A 27,633-nucleotide genomic window follows, 5' to 3' on the forward strand; every position below is an offset into this window, starting at 1 on the left:
CTGTTTCTTTCTTTAAAAAAAAGTAGAACCTGTACTGGAAAATATGGTTGCAGGAATAAGCAGCATTGTTTACGGTGTACAGTAACTGTACACTGAATGAGGGTGGTGACGTCAGGGGGCGGAGCCCTAAATTGATTCAAACTTCCCTTCACCAGTGGACAGTAGAGGGCAGTAATTGCGGTGAAACGTTGAAGAAGAAGAATAAATCCGGCTGTTTCGTTAATGTAAATATAATAGCAAGAGCGACATTTCGCCTTTTCCCTGAAGCCAGGCGGCCATATTGGAATACTTGAAACAAAGCGACGTGAAATTACATTACTTACACAACAATAAATGGTTTATAGAACCATGTAGGCTTTAAAATTATTTTTTAATTTACTTTGTAAATGGTACATTTTTATTCCGTTTGAGTGTCTTAGTGTAAACAGCCTTATACTGCTTATGTTTACAAAGTATACATATTTATATATAAATTACGTAATTGTAAATTGGATATTTTTACTAATATAACTAGCTATGCAGATTTAAGATTACTGTTGATTTAAAGGTTTATTTTTGCAGATTTGTAAGCTGCAGCTTTAAGAACCAACATGGCCAACAGACTCCGCCTCCTGACGTCACTTCCTGGTTTTTTTACATCTCCATGATTCTGCTGATCATCTGCACATAACGACACAGATAGATCTTAATGAGTTTAAACATAGACAGTGGTTATATATCTGAGATGGCTTAAAACGTTCTCTAAGGTAAGTTGAACTAATGATGTGTAAATGAGCTGTTTGGTTTAGAGTTAGTGATTTCAAAATCACAAAAGCTGTAATGCATTTCAATCATGTGCATGTAAACTCCAGTGCATGTGAACAGCACTGATCTCATCAGTCCTCAGTTTAGTAAACTCAGTGATTAAGTATTTAACTATTTCTCTGTAATTTATATATTTTTCGGTGTACAGTGTGTAGCTGATTGTTTTTAACATGATGAATGTGAGCAGCAGTGGTGTTGTTTATTCCCTTCCTGGTGTTGATATGTTGTGAGCGTAATAAAGAAGTTGCTCATGTCTTCTTCATTCAGTGATGGAGTGATTCAGGATCTTAATACAGTTACTGTACACAGTTACTTATTTCTGCAACCATTTTTTCCAGTACAAGTTTTACTTAAAACTACTCTAGTCTTTTTTTTTATAGATAGGAACAGGTGTAAACTTTTTTTGTACTACATTTAGATTATTAGATCATAAATGTTTGAATATGAAAGTACTGTGTGAAATACAGTGAGAAATGTAACTGTTGTTTATTAATTTTTTTGCCTGTGACTGAGCTTTAGGGTAACAATAACAAAAAAAAGACATATTAAAAAAATTAATACACCTAGGGTTCAGAATGCTGCAGGCTGGGTAAATCAGTTTGTGTGTGTATATGATACATATAATATACTGTGTATATAATATTTATGACCAAGATGAACCTGTCAATCGGCCGGTGACCTAAACTGGCTTGTTTTCAGATCTTTGTGTGTGTTAAAAGCTGAAATGAAAGAAATATGTGCTGCTTGGTTAAATGTTAAACTCTTGTATTTAACGCTGGTTTATATTATTTCCAGTGCCTTGCAAAAGTATTCATAGCCCTTGACCTTTTTTACATTTTGTCATGGTTCCAACTACAAATGTAAATGTATTTTATTGGAATATATATATTGGTTTAATTGTTGTTGTTTTTTTCGAAGAAATATCTAAAAGTGTGGGGTGCATTTGCATTTACATCATCAAATTTTTGCTTATTTTTCTTTGCAAAATAGCTTAAGCTCAGTCAGATTGGATGGAGAGAGATTGTGCACAGCAATTTTCATTGCTTTCCACAGATTTTCAATTGGATTTAGGTCTGTTCTTTGACTGGGCCATTTTAACACACACATGTGTTTTGATCTAAACCTTTTTATTGTAGCTCTGGCTGCACATTAAGGGTCCTTGTCCTGCTGGAATGTGAACCTCCGCTCCAGTCTTAAGTCTTTTGCAGACTCTATTGCTTTGTATTTGGCTCTCTTCATCTTCCCATCAACTCTGGCCAGCGTCGCCGTTCCTGCTAACGACAAGCATCTCCACAACATGATGCTGCCATCATTAAAGAAAATTATAAGACAGTTGCAGTTTGCCACAAGTCAAGTGAAAACATGTGGAAGAAGGTGCTCTGGTCAGATGAGACCAAAATTTTACGTTTAAGCCTAAATGCAAAATGCTATGTCTGGGGAAGCAACTAACACAGTTGTAAAACTGCAACCTTCTTATAACTTTCTTTCACCAATGGTTTTCTTATTGGCACTTCTACATGAAGGCCAGATTTGTGGAGTGCATGACTAATAGATGTCCTGTGGACAGATTCTCCCGACTTAGCTGTGGATCTTTGCAGCTCCTCCAGAGTTACCGTGGGCCTTTTTGCTGCTTCTTTAAATAATGCTGTCCTTGCCCATTTTGCCCGTTTAGAAGGGGATGGCCACGTCTTGGTAGGTTTCCAATTGTGCCATACTCTTCCCATTTTCTGGTGATGCATTGAACAGTGCTCCGTGAGATATTCAAAGCTTTATAAAATATATTTTTATAACCTAATCTTGCTTTCACTAAAACAGGGGAAAATGTAATATTGAATATTCAATCATGATACTTATTGCAATTTTAATCAAATCGACACAGGTATGGTGATGATATCATATCGGGAGGTGACTGGTGATTCTTGTCCCTAAGAGCTAGATTGATGGATAATAAAGAAAGCTTGTATCAACAACTTAATGACTCTCATTCACATCATTGTGTATAGACATTCACTAATTAAGGTTTATTTCACTGTGGTGGTGCAGTATGGGGACGTGGTCAGCTCCCACGTAGTCAAGGCATGGGTATTAGTCACAGTATCGTAACATATCGTTAAGAGGATCCCAACATTCATACAAATTGAACAAAAAGCATAATGAATTTTGATTGCTCAAAAGACTAAAATCAAAAAGGCTCTTTACAATGTGAATAATGTTTGAAATGTGTTTTCTTTCAGGGCAGGATTCAGTTTAGGATTGAAAGCTTTTTGGCACCGACATCTAAACAGCAATCTACTTTTGTTCTCAGGTATGATTAACTTTCAAATCTGATTCAATTAATTAACTTTCATATAGTATTTAATCCATGCCCGATGCTGTACCCTGTATTGTTCTTGAGACCACTGTGTCAAGCAGACTCGGCCACAGTTCCATAGCGTTTATAGAAGTAAAGACGTTGGTGAGCCTTCTTAATGGTGCTGGTTGTGTTTGTTGGCCATGTGAGGTTGCTAGAGATGTGTAGACCCAATAGTGTAGTGTAGTCCTTCTCCATGAGTTTTTCCGGACAGCTGATTGCAATCAGCTTGGGAGAATAGTAGCCCCTCAATCTAGTAAGCTGAGTTCGGCCTGTTGACGTTAAGCCATGTCTCTATCAGAAAGCGTGCACAACAATTTTTATGTAGCTGTTCAGTCAGCACCGCATTAAGTCTATTTTGTTGTCTTGTACATTGCTTCCTGGATCTTCTGAGCTGGTGTGTATAACTTCTCCAGGCCACTGTCCGCAAAATCCTTAGTCTCCCCAATGTTTTTTTTACTTCCAGTTTTAACCTAGTGCTGTGGTTAGCAAGTTGAAATAATACAGCCGAATTACATTTTATTACAGTTTGCTCTGAGAAGCTTCTACACTGCTGTGCGCCACCATGACTGTCATTGAGTAGTCCAATGTCTTAAACTGCCTAAAACGCAATAATTGTTTGGTGAACAGTTTACACCTGAGCACTGTTACCATGCAGGGTGATGTCTGAGGCAAATGTAATGCAGTCGGTTCTTGCTTGCATGATGGCATATACAGTACAATATCTTTTAAAAATATATCAGAATACCTTAGAGTTGATACACCACCAGGGTAGGAGTTTAATTTCCCTAGCAATACAAAAGTAATTGCAGTTTGTGCAATGAGCGCAAGTAAATTCTTATTACTAAAATTGGAACTACAGGTATATACACTGATTATCCATAACATTATGACCACTGACAGGTAAAGTAAATAACACTGATTACCAACTATACACCAGTAAACTTGTGGCAGGAACCTCACTAATGCCTGCAAGGAGCAGAGGCCAGCCTGTCCAGTCCGATCCCATAGAAAAATTAATGCAGCACAAATCACTGAAGTAAGTTAATACAAGCTACAATATAAAGAAATTAGAGCACTCAGTTCATCACCCAGAATGAGGGCCAGCATGGAAGAAATTAAAGATTGTTAATCCAGCCTCCAAATTCCTCAAATTAGCATTCATAGAATACCCCAGACAAATCAGTCTGATCCATGGACGCTTGACCTCACAACCCACAGCACTCCAAGGATCTGTCACTAATGTTAAAATGCGAGACACCAGAGCCTACCCTCTGGGGTTTTGAGGAGTCATGCGCTGGTGGTCAGAGCTGCCCAGTAATACAAGGGAAACCTGTAGAATATAAGACTTAAGGTTTTGTAATGTTATGACTGAAAGTTTTTATTTAATTTTACATCAATCTGTCACGCATATAGCAGGCACAAAAGTTTGGTGTTTTGGTGCAGCAAATATTAAAACATTTCCATATTTCTCACCTGAAAAAGCTAGAAAGCGTCCTGCATTTAGCTGAGTAATTCATCAATTTGGCTTTTCTATGCCTAGTCAGCATTGTGTAAACTTCATGGCCACGTACATAGACGTACTACCATGGGTAAAAGTGGGCCCTTACAGTCTTTTACTAAGTTACACTAAAAGACTCAGTACCTAGTATGCAGGCTGCCAAACACCACATTCAATCTAGTCACATAACATCAGCTTCTGTCATCTGTAGAGAGTTGACAAGGTGGAGAAAAACATGGAAACCAAGTTCCACAAAGCATTCTTTTTATTTAAAAATGCTCAATACACAGCGCTCAATAAATTTAATGTTTAATGGTAGCAGGGGAAATGCCTAAACTTTGGCTGCAGGTCCACGTAGCCTAGCTCAGTGCAGGTACCTCAGATTCGCAGTGAGGTGCGTAGGTAAGAAGCATGGTTGACCTTATCGCCTGCAGGAAGAAGCTCCTCCTCAGTCTCTCTGTGTTGGCCTTCAGGGAGCGGAATCGCAATCCTGACCTCAACAGAGAGAACAGTCCATTGCTGGGGTGGCTGAAGTCCTTCAATCTTTCTGGCCTTGGTCCAGCACTGATTGCCGTAGATTAAGTGCAGGTCAGGGAGCTCGATGCGGATGATGCGCTTAGCTGATCGCACCATACTCTGTTGAGTATGTCTGTCCACCATGGTGCTGTTTCCGAACCAGGTCGCAATGTTTCCCAACAGGATGCTCTCTATGGTGCACCCTGGAGGGCAGTCTGAAGGCTCTCAAGCGCCTGAGGTTGTAGAGACGCTGCCGGGCCTTTTTCACCACGGTGGTGATATGACAGGACCATGACAGGTCCTGCGTGATGTGAACACCAAGGTACGTGAAGCTGTCTCTCCACTAGGTTTCTGTTGATGATGGGGATCTTGTAGTTCCTCTCCTGCTTTGTACTAAAGTCCACTATCAGCTCCTTTCTCTTGCTGACGTTCAGGAGGAGATTGTTCCACTGGCACCATTTCTCCAGATTTCCAATCTCCTCCAGGTAGGCCGTCTCATAGTTGTTGGTGACCAGGCCCACCACGAAGGTGTCATCAGCAAACTTAATGACGGCGGTGGAGTTGGTAGTGGCCATGCAGTCGTATGTGTACATTAAGTACAGCAGGGGGCTTAGAACACAACCCTGGGGGGCTCCAGTGCTAAGAGTGAGCACGAGGATCAAAGGGCGGAATTTCAGTGTCCTGTTTAAAGTCCCTGGGCCGCATCACATCACCCCACTCGCATGCCACTCTCTCCTGCTCCACTGCATCGTGTACTTCCCGGACTAAACTCCGCGCCTTCCTTTTATAATGCGGAGCCCGAGATCCTAACGCTAATTATCGCCAGCCGGCCCGAATAGGCGGCTCCGTCCCTTTACATACCTGCCGCCTATCTACGGAGTGAGTGAGGAGCGATAGTATATTTGGCCGCACGCCCATCACAGGCGCACGCCGTGACATATTGTGATCCACGTCTTTAACTTCCTCTGTAGTTTAATCAGCGCTCAGCTGCAGGCATAAAGTTAAAAAAAAATGCGTTGGAACTCACAATGAAACTCACTCTGACTACTCACTCTTAATAATTAATTGATAAATTAGTGATTTCTTTGGTTTCAGCTGTGCTGAAGGTCATCTCATCTCATCGTCTCTGCACCAGTGGCCGCGCCTACAATTCACTTTTCATACGAATTACATTTTATATAAAAGAAGATATTTTCACATCTATGAGGCGAGTATACACGGAGTTTCGGCTCATTTTCTGACGCGCTCAAGTTCACTGAAGACAATACAGAACAGCGCACCTTGTTTACTTTCTTTATTTAATAAAATCATAAAGTTTTTTCATCATTGTGAGCGCACCTAAATAAAAGTAGTCTTATAAAGGCTGTGTAGCTTATATAGTTTTACTATATAGTTTTTGCACATTAATCTGACAGTGTTTTAATTTTATGGTCGTTTAGTTTCATTTATTTCAGTTAATAAATCTACTACAAATTTAAAGAACACAAAATATAAGATGACGCAAGACCCTACACGTGTAGCTTTTCTAATTACACATCAAATTTAAAGGCTCAGTGTGTTAACGTTTACGTTGCTTAAATTCAATCCTAAAAATATTTAAATTAATTTTAATTATAAATTTGTACTGTAATGTTACTACTGTGATTATGAATTCGTTTAATTACAATGTTTTACTTGATTTTATCCGCAACTACATGCGGATCTAGACGAGCTGCGACTCCTAATTAATCCTGGAGAGAACGAACTAAGGCCTGAGGCGTCAGTCTGCAGTAAAAGCCAGCAAACGCACAAACCCAAATGCAGTTGCCGTGCGCCGCAACAGTAAAAGTCACATACTGCTTGTCCACCTACTGTATGACGTAGCCTTATAGGGGTCCATGTCCTCACACGCAAGTCCAGCGTTATAGGCAGCGGTGCGAGATCTTAGAGCGCTGCAGATGGTTGTATCCAATTTAATTCAATTTAATTTATATAGCGCTTTTAACAATGGTCATTGTCTCAAAGCAGCTTCACAAAAATGAAAGAATTTTTTAGAAAAGAAAATATTTGGTGTATGTATGTATTTAAGTGTGTATGTGTAAGAAAAATGTGTCTAGATAATAATGAGATTAATGAATGATGAATGAAATGTCTCTGATGAGCAAGCCAAGGGTGATGGCGGCGTTGGCGGCAAGGAAAACCCCCTGAGATGGCAAAGGAAGAAACCTTGAGAGAAACCAGACTCAATCAGGGAACCCATCCTCATTTGGGTGATAACAGATAGAAATAACATCATTTGTGTTGTGCAGGCGAAAGTCCAATATAACAGAAGTTATTTAAATTAACATGAAGTCCAGTTCAGCACAGGGAGTCAGTAGGTGCAGAGGGCAGATGGGGTCTGGGTCACTGGAAGCACAGGAGCAGCATGCGTAGCTCCAACCATCATAAAGCAGAATCTAGCTGGAGCTGGTCCTTCTCTGGAGGCCTCAGAAACCTCGCACGGTTGGCCTTTGTCTACTGAAGCTGGCACAATCTCCTAATGCCTTGGGATGGATAGAAAAATACAGAACAGATGGAGAGCATTAGCGTAGTTGCCATTCAGGATAGGTGTACTGGAGTATGAGGTTATGGGATGAGTTACGTGTATGCCAGATTAAAGAGATGCGTCTTGAGTCTACTTTTGAACTGGGAAACCATGTCTGCTCCCCGAACACTGTCTGGAAGGCTATTTCAAAGCTTTGGAGCTAAATATGAAAATTCCCTACCCCCTTTTGTAGATTTAAAAATTCTGGGAACTACCAGAAGTCCAGAGTTTTGTGATCTTAAGGAGCGTGGTGGATTGTAGCGTATCAGAAGACTAAGTGGGTACCCACCCACGGCTTCTAATTGGAAACCTTCAGATACTCGTTTCTCCACGGTATCATCCACTAGTTTCCCGACGAATCACACAAACGCTACCATAAACACGTTGTTATCGGAGCTGTTCCGGAACATGTCCCAGTCTGCGTCAAGTGCGTCCTGTAGCACAGCCACCGACTGGTCTGTCCAGCGCGCATCCTCCCTCTGAACCAGAGCTTCCTGTTTGAGCCTTTGTATTTGTATTGTATTTTGGCATGAGTTGATGGTGGCATGGTCAAATTTTTTAAACAGGGAACATGTGGTGGGCAGAATTCCCCTTGGCGATTTTGGACCCAAGCTTATGGATTACCCTGTGTAAGTACGCATTAGAAAAATAATCTACTTACCCGCCTGGAGATCCATGGCTCTTCTGTAGTCTACTGCAGGCAGTGGAATACTGAGTACTGAGTCTTCTCCAGCCTTTTTATTTAAATGCCCATCCCCTTTCCACACACATGGACTACCGAAAGCAGTAAATACTGTTGGCTATAAGCCTGCTGTCACACATCTTCAACAACACTTAAACAACCCTTATACAACTCATCAGTAATTGCTTCTAAGTCATCCTGGATTGCCTCTGAAATTAATGGGAGCGAGAGCTTCAGCCACTGCACTGACAGGTTCTTGACTCTTCGCATTGCTTTCTTTATGTGTAACATAAGATACAAAGCTAACTAATTTCTAACAGAAGACTGAATCCCAAAGGCTTTCTATTTAACGCTATTTGGGATTCAACCCTGGAACAGTTAGTTAGCTTGGTTATTTTAAATTGAAGTAAGTGGAAATATGAAGAGAAACTTAGGGGATTTATAGGACTGTCCACCTCCATGGCTCCATCTTCATCTTTTGGGTACAGAATTAAAAACTACTTTCACCCCTGCCTACAATGTGGTGTTGTGGCAGGCTGAGTGCATGCCATACAGGCGTAGTAATTTGTAATTTGGGTTGGTGAATTTGTCATTATCCGAATATGTTTTGATAAATGTTTTTTGATAAATACATTTTTTTTATAATTTCTTCTTTAATTTCTGTGAAGTTTGCACTCTGGACTCTGCAAACACCCAGACCAATTTAATCATTGTATGTCAGCTGCTAGTTGTTTCATACACTAAAACAAATCGCAGGGTGATGAGACAGCATAAAAATCTGGAGGAAATTGCTTTTCGTTTTCTGTTGCCATGACTCAACTTCTATGAATTGCTAAAAAAAATGACTGCTTTTTTAAAAAAAATTATCTGAACTTCATGTGGCATACCCAACTAAAGTTTTTATCTTTTTCTGGTCTAGGAAGGAATGCCTAATTGCAAGTCTTCTCCTGTTTTTAATTCTGCGAACACACCAAGGGATCTCAGTATAATGAACTGAATAAAGATTAAAGAAGAGAATTCAGTCTCTACTCTTCAGAATCTTACTTGCCACACTTGCAGACAAAGGAAAAATACAATTTACCTCTGCTCTAAGTTTTAAAAATTGCTGCTTAGAGTGTGGGATGTCTTTCAGCAATAGTGGAAATGTAGTGAAACACCAGTGGATTTACTGAAGAGAGAGAGAAAAGCCCTATTACATCAAAATGAGTTTTACTAAGGAGAATAATCTTCAAACACAGCCAGAAGAAAAGTCGTATCACTGTACAGAGTGCAGAAAGAGTTTTAGGTTGAAAGATAGTTTTGTTAAACACCAGCGGATTCACAGAGCTGAGAGGCCTTACTGCTGTACAGAGTGCGGAAAGAGTTTTTATCAAAGGGGAAATTTAGTGACACACCAGCGCACGCACACTGGAGAGAGACCTTTTTCCTGCTCACTTTGTGGAAAGCGTTTTACTGAAAGAGGCTCAGTAGTGAAACATCAGCGCACTCACACTGGAGAAAGGCCTTATTCCTGCATCGAATGCGGAAAGAGTTTTAAACAATCGGATACTCTCCAAAGTCATCAGCGCGTTCATTCAGGAGAGAAGCCGTATCTTTGCGAGTGTGGGAAGAGTTTTAGTGGGAGAGGAAATTTAATAAAACACCGGCGGATTCACACAGGAGAGAAACCTCATTACTGCACAGAGTGTGGAAAGAGTTTTACTCAACTTGAAGGGTTAATGAGACACCAACGAATTCACACTGGAGATAAGCCTTATTACTGCGCAGAGTGCGGAATGAGTTTTAAACAACAGAGTCATTTCCAAATACACAAGCGCGATCACACAGGAGAGAAGCCGTATCACTGCTCAGAGTGCGAAAGGAGTTTTAAACTCAAGGAATGTTTAGTAATACACCAGCGGACTCACACTGGAGAGAAGCCGTATCACTGCTTCCAGTGCGGTAAGAGTTTTAGGGCCCGAGGTAATTTTGCGAGACATAAGCGTATTCACACCGGCGAGAAGCTGCAACACTGTTTACAGTGCGGGAAGAGTTTCCTTAACAGAAGTAGTTTATTGAATCATGAGCGCACTCATACAGGGGAGAAGCCGTATTACTGCGCAGAGTGCATGAAGAGTTATAAAACCAAGGAAGCTTTAGCAATACACCAGCGGACTCATACTGGAGAGAAGCCGTACCACTGCTTACAGTGCGGCAAGAGTTTTACTAACAAAAGTAATTGTGCGAAACACACACAGACTCACACAGGAGAGAAGCCGTATCACTGCACAGAATGCGGGAAGAGTTATAAATCTAAAGAATATTTAGAAATACACCAGCGGATTCACACTGGAGAGAAGCCGTATCACTGCTTACAGTGCGGCAAGAGGTTTAATTACAGAAGTAATTTTGCGAAACACAAGCGCATTCACACAAGAGAGGAGCCGTATCACTGCACGGAATGCGGGAAGAGTTTTACACAACAGAAGCATGTCCAAAGCCATCATTGCGTTCGTTTAGCAGAGAAGATGCTCAACACTGCTCAACACGGTCAGGAAGAAGAAATCTTAAAACAAACTATCGTTGTCGTACATATACGAGAAGCTGCATGAACTCTGTGGACTAAGCTTCATTTAAACATGTACATTTAAGGCATACAGATGAATTGTCAAGAAATTTTATTATTATTATTATTATTTGTCTGATTATACTGGCATCATGATTTAATTTACACTGATTCTTAGACTGTTTAGAACTACATTTAAACAAAAGATCTAAGAGTCTTATTGTCGTACAATTCTCTTCATCTCTGTTCATTTTTTAATGTATTAGTATTGTTAAAACATCTCAAAAATGTTTTTCAAGAACGATAGATGCAAAAGTCCATGTTTTCATTTAGTTAATTAATTCCTTTATGAATGAATATACCATGCTTTGTTGTAAAAAAAAATCTGAATAATTATGATATTTATAAAGATATTTTACCACATTATTTAAATTTACCCTTAGGCATTTGGCAGACGCGCTCATCTAGGAAAAAAAAGTGCTTTGAAGTTTTCATCACTGGATAGACACTTACACTGAGTTACTAGGTTATTAGTGCCATCAAACACAATTGGGAAGTTTGACTGGGAAGTTTTTTTAGTTTTTTTTTTTTTTGGTAGGAGGGACGTGGGTGGTGGGTGGTACAGGGGGATTAGTCCGAGTGTGAGTAAACAATGATTTGTTGTAAAAAAAAATAATTAATACCAAACAGTCTGTTTAACTTATCCGCACTCTGGCTGTAAAAATTTATGAACTTTTAGACAAGATAAATATGATTTTCTACCATAATCTTCTTTTTAATAAACTTTGTCCATATTTACACCCCCTACATCTAAAAAGAAAAAAAAACATGAATCACTGCACACTGCTCTTCTTCCATAACACGTTCGCACCTGCACAGCAGTGACTGGGGAGACAGTAGCCTTGAATGGAAATCGCTGATGTTTACTCCCCACTCCACTCTTAATTAACTGTTGCTCAGGCTAATAACTGCAATTCAAGTTCTTGTCTGACACTTTATTCAGTCTGCAGGGTTTAACTAAAGAGGAGGGGAAACTTAGGGTAAGTTTAAGTAACTCTGCGAGCAGGTTAGCTTTACAGACTGTTTCCATAGTAACTAACTGAGAGCTGAGCTAAACAGGTTTTTATTAACCAAAATCCTTTAATTAACTCTGAGATTTCACTAAACCCACTAAGGTTATACCCCTTTTGATCATTTTAAATTTGGTTTGATGTTTGTATTTTTTTATGGCAGAGGCCTGGTGTTTAGCCATGTTGAGTTTGATTCCAAACCAAGGAGCGAAAATGTTCAGTTCAAAGGTAACTGCAAACAGTGCAGGGAACATCGGGTCTTTACTTCACCGGAAAATGGAATAAAAAATGTCCCATATGTTTTATACTGGTATCAGTTTTGGTTTCAATAAATATTCAATAGTTAATGTCAGTAGTGTTAAATTTCCATAACAGCAGCGACAGGTAACCAATGTGCTTACAGTGGGGCAAGTACTGTATTTAGTCAGCCACCAATGAAAGATGAGAGAGGCCTGTAATTTTCATCATAGGTATACCTCAACTATGAGAGACAAAATAAGAATAAAAAAAATCCAGAAAATGGATTTTTAGATCAAATCCGCTTGAGCTATTTTGCAATGAAAAATAGCCAAAAATTGTATTCTCTAGATGTGCAAATGCACCCCACACTTTTAGATATTTATTTGAAAAAAATAAATTACATTTTAACCATGTGCCACTTTGTGTTGGTTTATTTCAATAAAATACATTTACGTTTGTGGTTGTAACCATGACAAAATGTGAAAAAGTGAATACTTTTGCAAGGCACTGGAAACAATATAAGTTTAACATTTAACCAAAGCAGCACATATTTCCTTCATTTCAGCTTTTAACGCACACGAAGATTGATATTGTAACGTCACAAACTGAAAACAAGCCAGTTTAGGTCACTAGCAGATTGAAAGGTTCATCTGGTCATAAATATTATATATACAGTATATTATATGTATTATGTAATTATATACACACAAACTGATTTGCCCAGCCTGCAGCATTCTGAGCCCTAGGTGTATTAAATGTTTTAATATGGTATTGTTGTTTTTTTTGTTATTGTTTCCCTAAAACTCTGAAGACTCTGCAGTCATCGTCAGTAAAAGCTTGCTGCTACCTCCTTGAAAAAATGTCAGAGGGGAGAAGAAATCGCAGGCAAAAAAAAAACATTTGCATTTCTCACTGTATTTCACACAATACTTTCGTATTCAACTATTTATGATCTAATAATCTAAGTGTAGTACAAAAAAAAGTTTACAGCTGTTTCTTCCTTTAAAAAAGTAGAACTTTTGACTAGAACTTGTACTGGAAAAAATGGTTGCAGGAATAATCAGCATTGTTTACGGTGTACAGTAACTGTATTAGAATCCTGAATCACTCCATCACTGAATAAGGGAGGTGACGTCAGAAGGCGGAGCCTGTCGGCCATATTGGTTCTTAAAGCTGCAGCGCAATAGATTCAAAAGCAGTATATACTATTTTCAATGGAAAGTAGCTAAAGTCTGCTTGAAAAGTCGCCAAATGTCGCTAGATGACGCCATGTGTATATTTGCATATTGATGATGTAATTACCTCGTATTTGCATTCTGCATGTTTTCCCTAATTCTTCAGCTGCCGTGCAGTCATGGGAATATGCTGCAACTTTTAGCAGGAGCTATCGCTCATTGAAAACAGGGAGATGAGTAACTGTACCGGGAAAGCAAGACCTCACGCTTACAGGACAGTACTGGCGACATTTGGAAAGTTGCTAAGGTTTTTGAAAAAAAGTCATCAGCGGCGTCTAAAAATCTATAAGTTGGCAACACTGTTCAAAAGAACGAATGATTCGGACCAGAAGATATGATGGGGAGCTGCTCATTCTGTTTATTATAACATGTCCTTAGCTGAATTGTAATATTTAAATTACTGGAACTATAGCCAAAACTTGTGTATGTAGACGTGTTGGGAGTCTGTTTGTTAAAAAATTTACATTTCTATTTTTAAAAAAATGACTCAAAAAAAGATTCGTTCATTTTGATGAACTTGATTCAAACAACCGAGTCACTAAATTGATTCAAACGTTCCTTCAATTTGTGGACAGTAGAGGGCAGTAATACAGGTAAAACTTCGAAGAAGAAGAAGAAATCCGTTATTTCGTTAATGTAAATATAATATCAAGAGCGACATGACCCCATTTCCCTGAAGCCAGGCGGCCATATTTTTACTAATATAACTAGCTATGCAGATTTAAAATTACTGTTGATTTAAAGGTTTATTTTTGCAAATTTGTAAGCTGCAGCTTTAAGAACCAACATGGCCGACAGGCTCCGCCTCCTGACGTCACCTCACGTTACAACTCCATGATTCTGCTGATCATCTGCACACAAAGACACAGATAGAGCTTAGTGAGATAAAACATAGACAGTGGTTATATATCTGAGATGGTTAAAAACGTTCTCTAAGGTAAGTTGAACTAATGATGTGTAAATGAGCTGTTTGGTTTAGAGTTAGTGATTTAAAAATCACAAAGGCTGTAATGCATTTCAATCATGTGCATGTGAACAGCACTGATCTCATCAGTCCTCAGTTTAGTAAACTCAGTGATTAAGTATTTAAGTATTTCTCTGTAATTTAAAAATCTTTTGGTGTACAGTCTGCAGCTGATTGTTTTTAACATGATGAATGTGAGCAGCAGTGGTGTTGTTTTTTCTTTTCCTGGTGTTGTGAGCGTAATAAAGAAGTTGTATATAATCACATAATACATATAATATACTGTATATATATATTTATGACCAAGATAAACCTGTCAATCTGCTAGTGATCTAAACGGGTTTGTTTTTAGTTTGTGGCGTTACAATATCAATCTTTGTGTGTGTTAAAAGCTGAAATGAAAAAAATATGTGCTGCTTGGTTAAATGTTAAACTCTTGTATTTGACGCTGGTTCATATTATTTCCAGTGCCTTGCAAAAGTATTCATAGCCCTAAAACTTTTTCACAATTTGTCATGGTTTCAACCACAAACGTAAATGTATTTTTATTGGAATAGACCAACACAAGGTGGCACATAATTGTGAAGTGAAAATATATGCAGTGTATATATAGTGTATATGCAAATGCACCCTATATATATATATATATATATATATATATATATATATATACACTTTTAGATATTTATTTGAAAAAAAAAAACATTAAACCGTTTTATATATATATATATATATATATATATATATATATATATATAGGGTGCATTTGCACATCTAGATAAAATCTTTGCCTATTTTCCATTGCAAAATAGCTCAGGCTTAGTCGCAATTTTCATGTCTTTCCGCAGATTACCAATTGGATTTAGGTCTGTTTTTTGACTGGGCCATTATAACACACACACATGTGCTTTAAGCCAGAGCTACCTTTTTATTGTAGCTCTGGCTACATGTTGAGGGTCTCTGTCCTGCTGGAATTTGACTTTTGCAGACTCTGTGTTTGGCTTTCTTCATTCTTCCATCAACTCTGACCAGCGTCTCCGTCCCTGCTGAAGACAAGCATCCCACCAACATGATGCTGCCACCATGAAAGAAAGTTATAAGAAGGTTGCAGTTTGCCACAATTCGTGTGCAAAAATGTGGAAGAAGGTGATCTGGTCAGATGAGACCAAAATTTTACGTTTTGGCCTAAATGCAAAACGCTATGTGTGGCAGAACAAGTAACACAGTTATAAAACTGCAACCTTCTTATAACTTTCTTTTACCATTGGGTTTCTTATTGCCAATTCTACATGAAGGACAGATTTGTGGAGTGCATGATTAATCGATGTCCTGTGGACAGATTCTCCCACCTGAGCTGTGGATCTCTGCAGCTCCTCCAGAGTTACCGTTGGCCTTTTGGCTGCTTCTCTAAATAATGCTGTCCTTGCCCATCCTGCCAGTTTAGAGGGGGGTGGCCACGTCTTGGTGGGTTTGCAATTGTGCCATACTCTTCTCATTTTCTGGTGATGCATTGAATATATACAATCATGAGACTTATTGCAATTTTAATCAAATCGACACAGGTATGGTGATATCATATTGGGAGGTGACTGGTGATTCTTGTCCCTAATAGCTAGATTGATGGATAATAAAGAGAGCCTGTAACAACAACTGAATAACTCTCATTTACATCATTGGTGGTGTATAGACATTCACTAATTAAGGTTTATTTCGCTGTGGTGCAGTATGGGGTCAGCTTCTGTGTAGTCAAGGCATGGGTATTAGTCAGAGTATTGTAACATATCGTTAAGGGGATCCCAACATCTCGTGCATACAAATTGAACAAAAAGTGTAATGAATTTTGATCGCTCAAAAGACTTAAATTAAAAAGGCTCTTCACAATGTAAATAATGTTGTGATAAATAATGAAATGTGTTTTCTTTCAGGGCAGGAGTCAGTTTAGGATTGAAAGCTTTTTGACACTGACATCTAAACAGCAATCTACTTTTGTTTTCAGGTATGATTAACTTCCAAATCTGATTCAATTGATTAACTTCCATTTCTTATTCAATCCATGCCTGATGCTGTACCCTGTATTGTTCTTGAGACCACTGTGTCCAGCAGACTCGGGCTCAATTCCAGAGGTTGCTAGAGATGTGTAGACCCAAATATTTATAAATGGTCACCACCTCCACAGCTTCTTCTCTTACAAAAAAGAAAGTTGATGTATGACCTCCCCATTTAAATCCAATTCTATCTCCTTAGTTTTCCCCACATTGATGTACAGATTATTTGTGTTACACCTGCTCTTTCACTGTATGTATGCTAACTCGTCGTTGTTGATCAGCCCAAACATGACCGTTTTATCCGCAACCTTTAGTTGATTTCCTGGTTACCTTGCAGAGCAATCATATGCAAGCTTGGGACAGATGTATATCTGAAAATACGTCAGCATCTCACTTAGTTCCTGAACACCCTCTTTTAGAACCCGTCCTGTGATGTTTTCTGGGCCTGCTCTTTTACGAGAATTGATCTTTTGTAGCGTTCTCAAGTACAGGGTAGACACCCTAAGGATATAAAATGTCCTTATAAGGGATATAAACAGCAACCATGTACACAACAAGGATGGCTGTTTACCGGACTACAATTTGTGCAGCATTTGTTGATCTTAATCCAGAGTCCTTCTCCATGAGTTTTTCCTGACAGGTGATTGCTGTCAGCTTGTAGTAGCCCCTCGATCTAGTCAGCTGAGTTCGACATATTAACATTAAGTAATCTGGGTTCTGATATTCACATTAAGCCATGTGTCTATTAGAAATCGTGCACAACAGTGCTGCATTTTTTTTGTTAACATTATTTTTACTTCCAGTTTTAACCTAGTGCTGTGGTTAGCTGTTGAATGAATACTGCCGAATTACATTTTATTACAGTTTGTTTAAAAGCTTAGAAGCTTTTACACTGCTGTGCGCCGCCATGACTGTCGATTAGTAGTCCAATGCCTTAAACTGTTTAAAACGGAATAATTGTTTGGTGAACAGTTTACACCTGAGCAGTGTTACCATGCAGGGTGATGTCAGAGGCAAATGTAATGCAGTCGGTTCTTGCTTGCATGATGGCATATACAATATCTTTTAAAAATATATAAAAATACCTTACAGAGTTGATACACTACCAGGGAAGGAGTCTCATGTCCCTACTACAATACTACAGTAATTGCATTTTGTGCAAAAAGCACAAGTAAAGCTTTAGCAAGTAAATCCTCCTTACTGAAATTGGAACTACAGGTATATACACTGATCATCCATATCATTATGACCACTGACGGGTAAAGTAAATAACACAGATCACCAACTATACACCAGTAAACTTGTGGCAGGAACTTGACCAATGCCTGCAGGCAGCAGAGGCCAGCCTGATATAAAGATATCCGAGCACTCAGTTCATCACCCAGTATGAGGGCCAGCATGGAAGAAGTTCAAGATTGTTAATCCAGCTCCCAAATTCCTCGAATAAGCATTCATAGAATACCCCAGATAAATCAGTCTGATCCATGGACGCTTGACATCGCAACCCACGGCACTCCAAGGATCTGTCACTAATGTTCAAATGCGAGACGCCAAAGCATACCCTCTGGGGTTTTGTGGAGTCGTGCCCTGGCGGTCAGAGCTGCCCAGTAATACAAAACTTTATGACTGAAAGGTTTTATTTAATTATACATCAATCTGTCACGCATAGAGCAGTCACAAAAGTTTAGTGTTTTGGTGCAGCAAATATTGAAACATTCCCATATTTTGTTCTGTCTGTATTTCTCACCTGAAAAAGCTAGAAAGCTTCCTGCATTTAGTTGGGAATTTAAGGATTTGGCTTATATATATTATGTGATGTTGTGCAAACCTCATGACCATTTACATAGATGTACTACCATGGGTAAAAGTAGGCCCTTGATGTCTTCAAAAGTAGGCCCTTGAGTTACACTAAAAGACTCAGTACGCAGTACGCAGGCTGCCAAACATCACATTCAGTCTAGTCACAGAAGCTAATGTCATCTGTAGAAAGTTGACAAGGTGGGGAAAAACATGGAAACCAAGTTTCTCAAAGCATTCTTTTTATTTAAAAATGCTCAATGAACAGCTTCATTTAGTAATTAATCGTAGCAGGGGAAAAATCTAAACTTCGGCCGCAGGTCCACGTGGCCTAGCTCTGTGCAGGTACCAGCAAGTGACAGCCTTTTATTCACAAACAGGATGGGATGTCCCTAACAGTCAAACATTTTAGACAACACCACCCCGGGGGACCAAGTATCTGGATCTAGTAAGAACCCTGGCGGCTGCATTTTGGACTAACTGAAGCTTGTTTATTAAGGATGCAGGACAACCATCTAGTAATGCATTACAATAGTCCAGTCTGGAGGTCATGAACGCATGAACTAGCTTTTCTGCATCAGATATGGATAAGATTTTCCTAAGCTTGGAAATATTTCTAAGATGGAAAAAAGCTCTTTTTGTAATATTGGAGATATGATTTTCAAAGGACAAGTTACTGTCTAATATTACGCCCAGGTCTTTTACTGTTGAGCTAGTAGTAATAGTACATCATTCTAAACACAAGCTGAATTGTGAAAGCTGTTGTGAACTGGTTTTTGGTGAGTAATATCTCTGTCTTATCTGAATTTAATAAAAGAAAGTTATCAGTCATCCAATCTTTTATATCCTGGACACACTCAGTTAGTCTAGACAACTTGGGTATTTAGTCTGGTTTAGTTGAGATATATAATTGGGTATCATCAGCATAACAATGGAAACTAATCCCATGTCTTCTAATGATGTTACCCAAGGGAACCATGTATATTAAGAACAGCAGAGGTCCTAAATCTGACCTTTGTGGGACCCCATATTTCACTGGCATTACACCAGACAATTCTCCATTTAGATCTACAAAATGGTATCGATCAGACAGGTATGATCTAAACCGTTTTAATGCCTGTCCCTGAATACCTATGTGATAGAGATCTATGAGAATATTATGATCTATAGTGTTGAATGCAGCAATAAGATCAAGTAAGACTAGTATTGAGATGCAGCCTTGGTCCGAAGTTAAAATCAAGTCATTTGCAATCTTAACTAGTGCAGTTTCTATACTATGATGGGACCTGAAACTTTACTGAAATTTTTCTGGGATGTTGTTTTCCTGCAAGAATGTGCATATTTGAGCTGACACTTTTTTAAGAAGAGGCTTAATAATTGCCAACTTGAAAGGTTTAGGGACGTGACCTAGATATAATAAAAAATTAATAACTTTTAGAAGTGGCTCTCCAACCGTATGCATCACATCTTTTAAAAATTTGGTTGGGATTGGGTCTAATAGGCATGTTGTTGATTTAGCCGAGGTGATAAGATTATACAGCTCTTCCTGTCCTATACCTATAAAGCACTGAAAATCTAAATGTGAAGCTATAGACTGAACTGGATCATGAGATGCTATTAGAGGTTGAACCTCCGTTATTTTCTTCCTGACACTATAGATTTTTTTTATTAAAGAAGTCTATAAAGTTTTCACTACTAACTGTGATTGGATACTCTCTGCAGGCATCATAGGTTTTGTTAGGCGAGTCACTACTTAAGTGACTTACTAAATAAGAACCTGGGATTGTTTTGGTTTCTTGCTATCAGTTGGCTCAGATGCTCGGTCCTAGCAGCTTTAAGAGCTTGTCTATAGCTGCACATACTTTCTTTATACGCAATTTTAAAAATGTCGAATTTAGTTTTTCTCCACTTTCGCTCGAGGTTACGGGTTGTCTTCTTTATCAGGAGGTGATGATCTGTGATATCATCACTTTGAGGTAAAACTTCTATATTAGAGACATTTATACCATGGGATATAATTAAATCTAGCGTATGATTAAAGCGGTGAGTTGCTTCATTTATATTTTGTTTAACCGCAAAGGAATTTAGTAAATCCATAAATGCGAGTTCTAAAGCGGTTAGCATCATCTACATGAATGTTAAAGTCTCCTACTATCAACACTTTGTCAGAGTTAATCTGATAGCATGTGTCCAGACTTTAATAAAAAAAAAATCAACATATGGCTCAGAGAGTCTGTACACAGTGGCCATTGTAAAATTTAGCAAGAGTTTATTATGCATTTCACTGAGTACAACATTAATGATAAGCACTTCAAATGAGTTAAACCTGGGCCTTGTTTTCTGAGTAACAGTGAGTACATTATTGTAGATAGTTGCGACACAATCACCATGACCAGTTTGACGGGGCTTGTGCTTATAGAAATATCCTGACGGAGTAGACTCATTCAGACCAATATATTTATTTGGTCTAAGCCAGGTTTCGGTGAGGCAAAGTGAGATCTGAGATCATTTTAATAACAATAAGTGCTTTGGGCACAAGGGATCTGATGTTAAGAAGTCCAAACTTTAGAGGTAGATTTTGGTTACTTATTTGGACTTTTTCTGGTTTTCTGGTTATTGGATTGTTTCTGGCGAATTTAACGAATTTATTCTTTTTTTCTTACTATTCGGGGAACAGACACAGTTTCTATAGGACAAGCTTTGAGTACGCGTCTATCAGTATGGTGAGTTGTAATATGGCTTATATGATAGACCTTAAAAATAAAAGATTATTAATAGGAAATGTATATTAATAAAAAAGAAATACAATAGGACATATTAGCTAGGATAAGAATAATGGAATCTATAGAAGACAAAAATGTAAAATATGAGAGAAATATAAGAAACTTAGCTGTACAACTATGGAAAAGAAAAGATTCTATACAATATAGAAAAATATAGGAATTTTTGTGTAAAATAAAAAATGCCTGTGGGGGTATGCAAGTACGCATGAAAGTGTCTTAATTAAAGTGACTACTGTGCAATGAGCCAAGAAATTAAATATAAATATGTAAGTGTGTATAAATCTGCAGGTGTTCATGAATGTCCAGAATGAGTGCAAAGAGACAATGTCATAATTGTGCATGTTTTTTGAATGGTTTAGTCTAGGGCTGAAACGATTCCTCGAGTAATTTGATCACAAAAAATGATTAAGGCAAAATCTTCTGCCTCTAAGTTTCTTTTAATTAATTTTAAAAGCTTGCATTATGTTTTTGCGCAATTATTTGTTAACAGCGCTCTTTTGACAAAGTGCGCTTCCGGATGCAAGCCGCCAGTAAACACCAATAAAGAAGAAGCGCTTACGTCACCCAAAAAAGCGGAAGGAGACGCAAACAGTTAGCTGTGTATTAATTTGAGGGAGTGTTCTGGTGCGGGCGACAAAATGGAACGGAGCGATAAAATTGTCAACGAGCCAAGAGATGAAGAAACCAGCAAGAGAAAACGACAGAAATTGTCAGTAGAGGCTTATATGTTATGCCCGAGCTGTGGGTTTTTAAACTTTTGGTTCCTCAAGTTTAGTTGCAGACTTTAATGTTTTTATATAATTATTTATTTCAATGTGTGCCTTACTTTTTTTAAAAACTTTACACTTTTTGTTTTAGTTTTTGCATCTAAAAAAAGGCTTTAAAATAGCAATGTATGGCACTCTAATGCAATTAATTTATAAGACAACTTTAATAGCCCTAGCTCACCTACGCGGTTTCGCGCGGTGGCCAGAAGTACGGTTCATTATGATTCACTGCGAGTTTTGGCGCTGCGATTACATTTCCATCTTTGGAACGTAATTGCAAACAAAATTTAACATATTTAAGCCGCCTTAAAAGCATGTTTAAACATGTTTAATTTTTATGACGGTTCTTGCGGAAGCTTGCAGACCTTGCAGAACTTTGCGGAACGTCGGCGGGCAATCACAGCGGCTCACGGTGCCCAACACCGCATCTCACTGCGAGTCAAACCGCATAGGTGAGATGGGGGTATAAGGTATTCCTTGTATTGTAAATAATGGCAATGTTTGATTTTGATAAAAGGCTGTATGCATTTAGAAACAGAAGTTAATTTTCCTAAAAATAATAAATCAGTAAAAATTAACAATTAATCTTTGTTTCTCTTATATATTTCCATTGCTGTTTAATTAAGCAAAAGTACATTTTATCTGATTACTCAATTAATCGATAAAATTTTTGGTAGAATACTCGATTACTAAAACATTCAATAGCTGTATAATATGGTGTTGCGGTTGAGAAACCTTATCGCCTGCGGGAAGAAGCTCCTCCTCTGTGTTGGCCTTCAAGGAGCGGAATCGCTTTCCTGACCTCAACAGAGAGAACAGTCCATTGCTAGGGTAGCTGAGGTCCTTCACAATCTTTCAGCGCTGCTTGCCGTAGATTGAGTACAGGTCAAAAACCTCGGTGCAGATGATGCACTTAGCTGATCTGTAGAGCACGTCTGTCCTGCATGGTGCTGTTTCCGAACCAGGTTGTGATGTTTTGTAACAGGATGCTCTCTATGGTGCAGGAGTAGACATTCCTGAGCACCCTGAAGGGCAGTCTGAAGTCTCTTAAGCGCCTAAGGTAGTAGAGACGATGCCAGGCCTTTTTCACCACTGTGTTGATGTGACTGTTTGAGCCTTTGTTTGTATTTTGGCATGAGAAAGATGGCGGCATGGTTGAATTTTCCAAACGGGGGGGCGAGAGTGTGCCTTGTAGTTCTCCTTGACCATTGTGTATCAATGATGCAGTAGACTTTTGCCCCTGGTGGGGCAGGTGATGTGCTGATGAAAGTTTGGCCTAAGGCATAAGAGTTTGGCCATTTGTTTGGACCCTGTGCGAGTTCTCCCAATACCACCTGTTGTTGCAAGTTGGTCTTAAGGAGATGCCCCAGATATCATTCTGGTGATCTTTGTGGGCTTGGTTTCGGTCCACATGCCCATGTTCTCCACCAGTGTAGCAGGTTGACAAGGCAGAGAAAAACACAGAAGCCAAGTTCCTCAAAACACAAAGTGTTCTTTATTTATACAGCTCAATGAACAGCTTCTCTTTAATGACTGTAATCCTCAGATGTGCATTTAGGAGCTTTAGTGTGGAGTAAGGATACGGGTCTACAAAGCCTAGCTCATTGCATGTAGAGTTCTTAGATTCAGAGCAGGAGGGCCATTGGCGGTAGAGGCAAATAGGGTGCACAAGGACGTGTGGTGGGCAGATTTCTCCTTGGCGATTTTGGACCCGAGATTATGGAGTCTGTCTACCTGTGTAAGTTCGCATTAGGACAATAATCTACTTGCCCGTCTGGAGATCCAAGGCTCTTTTATAGTCCGCTGCAGACAGCGGAATAGTGAGTACTGAGTGTTCTCCACCCCCTTTCCACACACTTGGGCTACCAAAAGCAGTCAATACTGTGTTTGACGGGTTCGAGCATAGGTTTTCAATGTGTGCATGTGCTGGCTATAAGCCCGCCATCAACACTAAAACAACCCTTATACAACTCGTCAGTAATTGCTTCGAAGTCATCCTGGATTGCCTCTGAAATTAATGTGAGCGTGAGCTTCAGCCAATGCACTGACAGGTTCTTGACTCTTATTTTGGGTACAGAATTTAAAACTACTTTCACCCCTGCCTACATTGTGGTTTGTGGCAGGCTGAGTACATGCCATACATACGTAGTAGTGGTTGGTGATTGTCATTACCCGAATATGTTTTGATGATTGTTTTTTTTTGATATGTCATTTTTTTTATAATTTCCTTTTTCATTTCTAAAATTCATTCGGCATTGGTGGCAACTGGTCAAGGTAAAACACTTTTGGTGCTGTGAGGTTTGCACTCTGCACTCAGCCCTATAATCATCGTCTGTCAGCTACAGTTGTTTCCTACTCTAAACAAATCACAGGGTCATGAGACAGCATAAAAATCTGGAGAAAATTGCTTTTCGCTTTCTGTTGCTCAACATCTATGAATTGCTAAAAAATTACTGCTTTTCACATTTTTTTTATCTGAACTTCATATGTAATGCATACCAAACTAAAGTTTTTATCTTTTTCTGGTCTAGGAAGGAATGCCTAATTGCGAATCTTGTAATTCTACAAACACACCAAGGGATCCCAGTATAAGAAAATCATAAAAGATTAAACAAGAGAATTCATTCTCTACTCTTCAGAATCTCCAGCTGTCAGACGACTACAGTACATCTGGTACTCGCCACTCTTGCAGACAAAGGAAAAATACAATTTACCTCTGCTCTGAGTTTTAAAAATTAAAGTAGTCTCTTAATACACCAGGTCATTTACACTATCACTGCTGACAGTGCAGGAGGTCTTTCAGCAATAGTGGAAATGTAGTAAAACACCAGCGGGTCTACTTAGAAGAGAGAGAAGCCTTATTACATCAAAATGAGTTTTACTAAGGAGAATAATCTTCAAACACAGTCAGAAGAGAAGCCATATCACTGTACAGTGTGCGGAAAGAGTTTTAGTGTGAAAGGAAGTTTCGTTAAACACCAGCGCACTCACACTGGAGAAAGGCCTTATTCCTGCACAGAATGCGGAAAGAGTTTTTCTCAACTTGAAGAGTTAATAAGACACCAACGGGTTCACACTGGAAATAAGCCTTATTACTGCGCAGAGTGTGGAATGAGTTTTAAACTACAGAGTCAATTCCAAATACACAAGCGCGATCACACAGGAGAGAAGCCGTATCACTGCTCAGATTGCGGGAAGAGTTTTAAACTCAAGGACTATTTAGTAATACACCAGCGGATTCACACTGGAGAGAAGCCGTATCACTGCTCAGAATGCGGAAAGAGTTTTAGGGCTCGAAGTCATTTTGCGAGACATAAGCGCATTCACACCAAAGAGAAGCTGCAACACTGTTTACAGTGCGGGAAGAGTTTTCTTGACAGAAGTAGTTTTGCGAATCACGAGCGCACTCACACAGGGGAGAAGCCGTATCACTGCGCAGAGTGCATGAAGAGTTATAACACCAAGGATGCTTTAGCAATACACCAGCGGACTCATACCGGAGAGAAGCCGTACCACTGCTTACAGTGTGGCAAGAGTTTTACTAACAAAAGTAATTGTGCGAAACACGAGCGCACTCACACAGGAGAGAAGCCATATCACTGCACAGAATGCGGGAAGAGTTTTAAATCTAAAGAATATTTCAAAATGCACCAGCGGATTCACACTGGAGAGAACCTGTACCACTGCTTACAGTGCGGCAAGAGTTTTACTAACAAAAGTAATTGTGCGTTACACAAGCGCACTCACACAGGAGAGAAGCCATATCACTGCACAGAATGCGGGAAGAGTTATAAATCTAAACAATATTTAGAAATACACCAGCGGATTCACACTGGAGAGAAGCCGTTTCACTGCACAGAATGCGGAGAGAGTTTTACACAACAGAAGCATGTCCAAAGCCATCATTGCGTTCGTTTAGCAGAGAAGATGCTCAAGACAGTCAGGAAGAAGAAATCTTGAAACAAACCATCGCCGTCATACATATGCAAAAAGCCTCATGACTGTTAACTCTGTGGACTGAGCTTTATTTAAACATGTACATTTAGGGCATACAGATGAATTGTCAAGAAATTTTATTACTATTATTATTATTATTATGGGTGTGATGGTACTGGCGTCATGATTTAATTTACACTGATTCTCAGACTGTCAGACTTATTGTCATAAGTCTTACAGTCCTAATTCTCTTCATCTCTGTTTAGTTTTTAATGTATTAGTATTGTTAAAACATTTGTAGTGGATAACGAGGCTCCTAAAGAGAGAGACAGCAGTCAGTTTATCACATCCCAGAGCCCCGCTCCCAGCCAGCAAGTCGCCATCCCGATAATCTTATCTGATCCACGATCATAAAGCAGCGTCTGCCAAACGAGGCTGCGATTTTATCTGATTCGCGATCAAAGCTGCAAGAAACTTTACAAGGCGTAAAGACAAGGCGCCTCGAAATAAACCCCAAAAACAAGGTTGTAAATCAGCAATCTGGTCAACAAACCAGACCGTTTTACAGCTTCACCCTGAGCTGGAGGGGGGGGGACCACCAAGTCACATCTGGACACTCTCTTGACCTCCGGAGCACATGCCTTTCAATGAACAAAGGCATAGGGCATGGATACTATTTTAAAACATCTTTAAAGTGGGCCAGTAGGGCAAAATGTATTTACACATATTCACTCAGTATTTTTTATTTCTTTTGTACATGTTTGATTATTCTGCATAATTTTAAAGGTGTAATCAGCATTTACAAACTCCTTTTATTAAATAAAGGAAAGAATGAGTGGGTAAGATATGTAATGTTTGATATTAATCTAAAGCTGGCTTTATTCAAAAAACATTGGTGAACAAAAGTGGTAGCATGAACAGAGCTCATGCAAAATTACTTTATAAAAAGTATTAAAAACTCCAACCGCATGGGTCCCACGTGACAGCTGAAACACCAGGCTAAGGTATGCACAAAAGGGGGAACCACATAAGGCGTGGCTAAGCCCCGCAACCACATCCGATTGGACCAATCACCCGTGGGACGGACTGACCCCGAAGGGATAAAAACCCTAAGGAAGTTTACAACAGTAAGAGGGAGTTAACATCTACTACTGCAACCTACAACATCTTCCGAGCAGCTCGGGCTTTCGCCCTTGCGGGCGGTTTGCCACCCCTGCTGGCGTCATCCACTCTTCAAGAACTCTCAACGAGACTTTGTGCCAGAACTCCAAAATCTGCTAAAACATAACAGGCTGTGATGGGTTGGGTATTCCAATTGCATTTCTATTGTGGCCTTTTGTTTGCATTGCGTTGAGTCTTTGTACACAGGTTTAAAACAATAGTGGACAGTAGAGGGCAGTAATGCAGGTGAAACGGTGAAGAAGAATAAATCTGGCTGATCCGTTTATGTGAATATAATAGCACGAGCCGACATGACGTAATTTCCCTAAAACCAGGGCATATTGGAATACTTAAAACATAGCGACGTGAAACGACGTTATTTACACAACAATAATTTATTTACAGAACCATGTAGGCTAAAATTATTTTCAATTGAATTTGTAAATGATACATTTTATTCCATTTGAGTGTTTCAGTGTAACAGCCTTATACTGATAAAATTATTTCCAGGCCAATGTTTACAAAGTATACATATGTATATACACATTACGTAATTGTAAAAATTTATATATTTCTACTAATACAACGAAATTAAGATTGCTGTTGATTTAAAGGTTTATTTTGAGAAGCCCCTGTCTGCTGCCTGCAGATCAGGTGGCGGGGCTGAATCTGGG

At 39.1% G+C, this 27,633-nt stretch overlaps 2 protein-coding genes across 7 annotated transcripts; both read left to right on the forward strand.

Annotated features, from left to right (window-relative positions):
- The first annotated feature begins 320 nt into the window (after positions 1-320).
- On the forward strand, positions 321-27,633 carry LOC128526351 (zinc finger protein 135-like). 6 transcript variants are annotated; one of them, XR_008360796.1, is made up of 3 exons: positions 321-746; positions 3,039-3,109; positions 9,336-9,457. XR_008360796.1 is itself a non-coding variant. In XM_053498136.1 (3 exons), the coding sequence occupies exon 3, from the start codon at positions 24,734-24,736 to the stop codon at positions 25,820-25,822; it is 1,089 nt and encodes a 362-aa protein (XP_053354111.1). In that variant the 5' UTR covers positions 321-746; positions 16,396-16,466; positions 24,394-24,733; the 3' UTR covers positions 25,823-27,633. The 6 variants fall into 6 exon arrangements, 5 of the variants coding, with proteins under 5 accessions (XP_053354111.1, XP_053354107.1, XP_053354112.1 ...); XM_053498136.1 differs by lacking the exons at positions 3,039-3,109; positions 9,336-9,457 and adding exons at positions 16,396-16,466; positions 24,394-27,633; XM_053498132.1 differs by lacking the exons at positions 321-746; positions 3,039-3,109; positions 9,336-9,457 and adding exons at positions 13,943-14,443; positions 16,396-16,466; positions 24,394-27,633.
- Positions 9,458-11,539, forward strand: LOC128526348 (zinc finger protein 501-like). The gene has a single exon (XM_053498130.1). The coding sequence runs from the start codon at positions 9,619-9,621 to the stop codon at positions 11,005-11,007; it is 1,389 nt and encodes a 462-aa protein (XP_053354105.1). The 5' UTR covers positions 9,458-9,618; the 3' UTR covers positions 11,008-11,539.

This window comes from Clarias gariepinus, chromosome 6 (assembly GCF_024256425.1).
Source record: "Clarias gariepinus isolate MV-2021 ecotype Netherlands chromosome 6, CGAR_prim_01v2, whole genome shotgun sequence".
Lineage (NCBI taxonomy): Eukaryota > Metazoa > Chordata > Actinopteri > Siluriformes > Clariidae > Clarias > Clarias gariepinus.

What these genes read in the sequence shown, in the direction of transcription:
- LOC128526348 (XM_053498130.1), top strand. Translation starts at nt 9,619, where the DNA reads ATGAGTTTTACTAAGGAGAATAATCTTCAAACACAGCCAGAAGAAAAG.
- LOC128526351 (XM_053498136.1), top strand. Translation starts at nt 24,734, where the DNA reads ATGAGTTTTACTAAGGAGAATAATCTTCAAACACAGTCAGAAGAGAAG.